This window comes from Charadrius vociferus, unplaced genomic scaffold (genome assembly GCF_000708025.1).
Source record: "Charadrius vociferus isolate BGI_N301 unplaced genomic scaffold, ASM70802v2 scaffold484, whole genome shotgun sequence".
Lineage (NCBI taxonomy): Eukaryota > Metazoa > Chordata > Aves > Charadriiformes > Charadriidae > Charadrius > Charadrius vociferus.
This window is the reverse complement of record NW_009648074.1, coordinates 1,134,941-1,137,043: the sequence shown is the minus strand read 5'-3', so window position 1 is coordinate 1,137,043 and position 2,103 is coordinate 1,134,941. Positions and strand designations below refer to the sequence as shown.

Genomic DNA, 2,103 nt, shown 5'->3' with positions numbered 1-2,103 from the left:
CAGCATTCTCTCCCTCAGCCCCCGGCCCCTGCCCGGTCCCCGCTGAAGTCTGGGTCCCCTGATGTCCCCATGGGGGGTTTTGCTGCCAGGCTCTTCCCCTGCAGAGCAGGGACGGGCTGTGCGATCGCCGGAGTGTGTATTGTGGCCGGAGGGGCCGCATTTGTATGGGAACAGTCAAACCCGAATCAAGGGTGACCCTAACGAGCAGTGGCACAAGCGGGATCCAGAGGGTGGTGGTATAGTTGCTCCCCTGTACCACCACGCATGATTGCTCGGGCTGAAACTTCCCAAGTACCGTCCCAGCTTGGAGACATCCCAATGTGGGAAATTTCAACCCAACTACACCCGGGTGAAGCCCGAACTTGAAAGAGAAACCTGGGATGGTGTAGGCAGGCACTGCCCCTTCACTTGACCTGCTGCGGGGACACTCGTGTCCTGGGCAGGTTTAGCCGTAGGAGGTGCAGCCTCCTCCAGCAAGGCCAGCAGCACTTTTCTTTGTCTTTTTCTACATTAACCAACTGGGACTAGTGCCATTCCCAGCTGCAGCTGTGTATTTTCTCGCCCAGCAGCGCAGCCTCCCAGGAACGGCTTTTACATCTGCTGGACGGAGGATGCGCCTGGAGCACGGGCTCCTCCAAGCACCGCATCCCCTCCCAGCCCGGGGTCTCCTCCGCTCCCTCCACAGCCATGAACCAATTCAACTTTGCAGCCCCCATCACACAGAAGCGACCTTTCCGCAGACCCCAAAATCAGACGGGAAGGGTGCTGCGGGCACAGCGGGCTCCCCCTCACCCTGCTTGATCTGCTTGGTGACGAACTCCAGCTCGGAGAGCGTGTGGATGCTGACCAGGTCTCCCCCGCTCCGCAGGCAGGTCTTCTTCGCCTCCTGCCAGCTCTTCTTCTCTCCCACCAGGCGGTAGCAGTTGGACTGGAAGGGCTGCCAGCTGGGCTCGCAGTCCACCTTCACCTCCGACCACGAGTCTGGCAGGACACAAGGCAGCCTGAGGGCTCCCGTCCCGCTCTCCAACCCTCTCCTTGGCAGGGAGAGGAGCACGGGCAGGGACCGCAGTCCCACGGGGTGTGCAGGAGACCAACCCAAAGCAACCGTGGGAAGGCTGTGGCCAAAACGTAACGCGCAATGGCAAGGTGCAGGCTTTACAGCTCCAGGGACAAAACAAAATCCCTTTTGTTTGCAGAGGAGTGACAGCAGAGCAGGACAGAGAGCACTCTGTCCCCGGGGGACCATGGGGGACCTCCTGCTCCTCTTGATTGCTCCCTGTGCTGGTTTTGGCTGGGGGAGAGTTAATTTTCTTCACAGTAGCTAGTGTGGGGCGATGTTTTGGATTTGGGCTGGAAACAGCATTGATAAGGCAGTGATGTTTTAGTTACTGCCGAGCAGCGCCGACACAGCGTCAAGGCCTTTGCTGCTCCTCACCCCCCCACCAGCGAGGGCTGAGGGGCACAAGGAGTTGGGAGGACACAGCCGGGAGAGCTGACCCCAACTGACCACAGGGGTGTTCCATACCCTGTAACGTCACACTCCGCATATAAAGCTGGGGAAGAAGAAGGGGGGACGTTGGGAGTGACGGCATTTGTCCTCCACAGTCACCGTTACGTGTGATGGAGCCCGGCTGTCCTGGGGATGGCTGAGCACCCGCCCGCCCACGGGGAGCAGGGAACGAAGCCCTTGTTTTGTTTTGCTTGCATGCGCGGCTTTTGCTCTACTTATTGCGGCCTTCCAGTCCCTAAAGGGGCTCCAGGTCTCCCGATTCTCTCCCCCATCCCGCCGGGGGGAGCGAGCGAGCGGCTGCGTGGGGCTGAGCTGCTGGCTGGGGTTAAACCACGGCACTCCCCTACTGCTCGCACCCAGCGCTTCTCGGGGGGTGCTCCTCGGGGAGGCCCTTTTCCAAATCCAGGCAACCCTGGGGAGCTCAACCACAGCTCTGCACATCCAGGGCGTGGGCGAGCTGGGGACACCATGGGCATCTCCACGGGCTGCTCCGGCAGGCGGACAGCATCCCCTGACCATGCCAGGATGGGAGTACACCTGGCTGGGATACGGGGCTACCCATTTGGGATACGGGATACCATTCCCGGTGCTAC

General features: G+C 60.8%; 1 protein-coding gene across 1 annotated transcript in view; it reads right to left on the bottom strand.

Moving 5' to 3' along the window:
• MRC2 (mannose receptor, C type 2) overlaps positions 1-2,103 on the bottom strand; it is a 21,135-nt gene that overhangs the window by 14,306 nt on the left and 4,726 nt on the right. Inside the window, exon 7 of the mRNA XM_009883855.1 lies at positions 793-987. Coding sequence (XP_009882157.1) covers positions 793-987 — 195 coding nt within the window. The remainder of the gene's footprint in view (positions 1-792; positions 988-2,103) is intronic.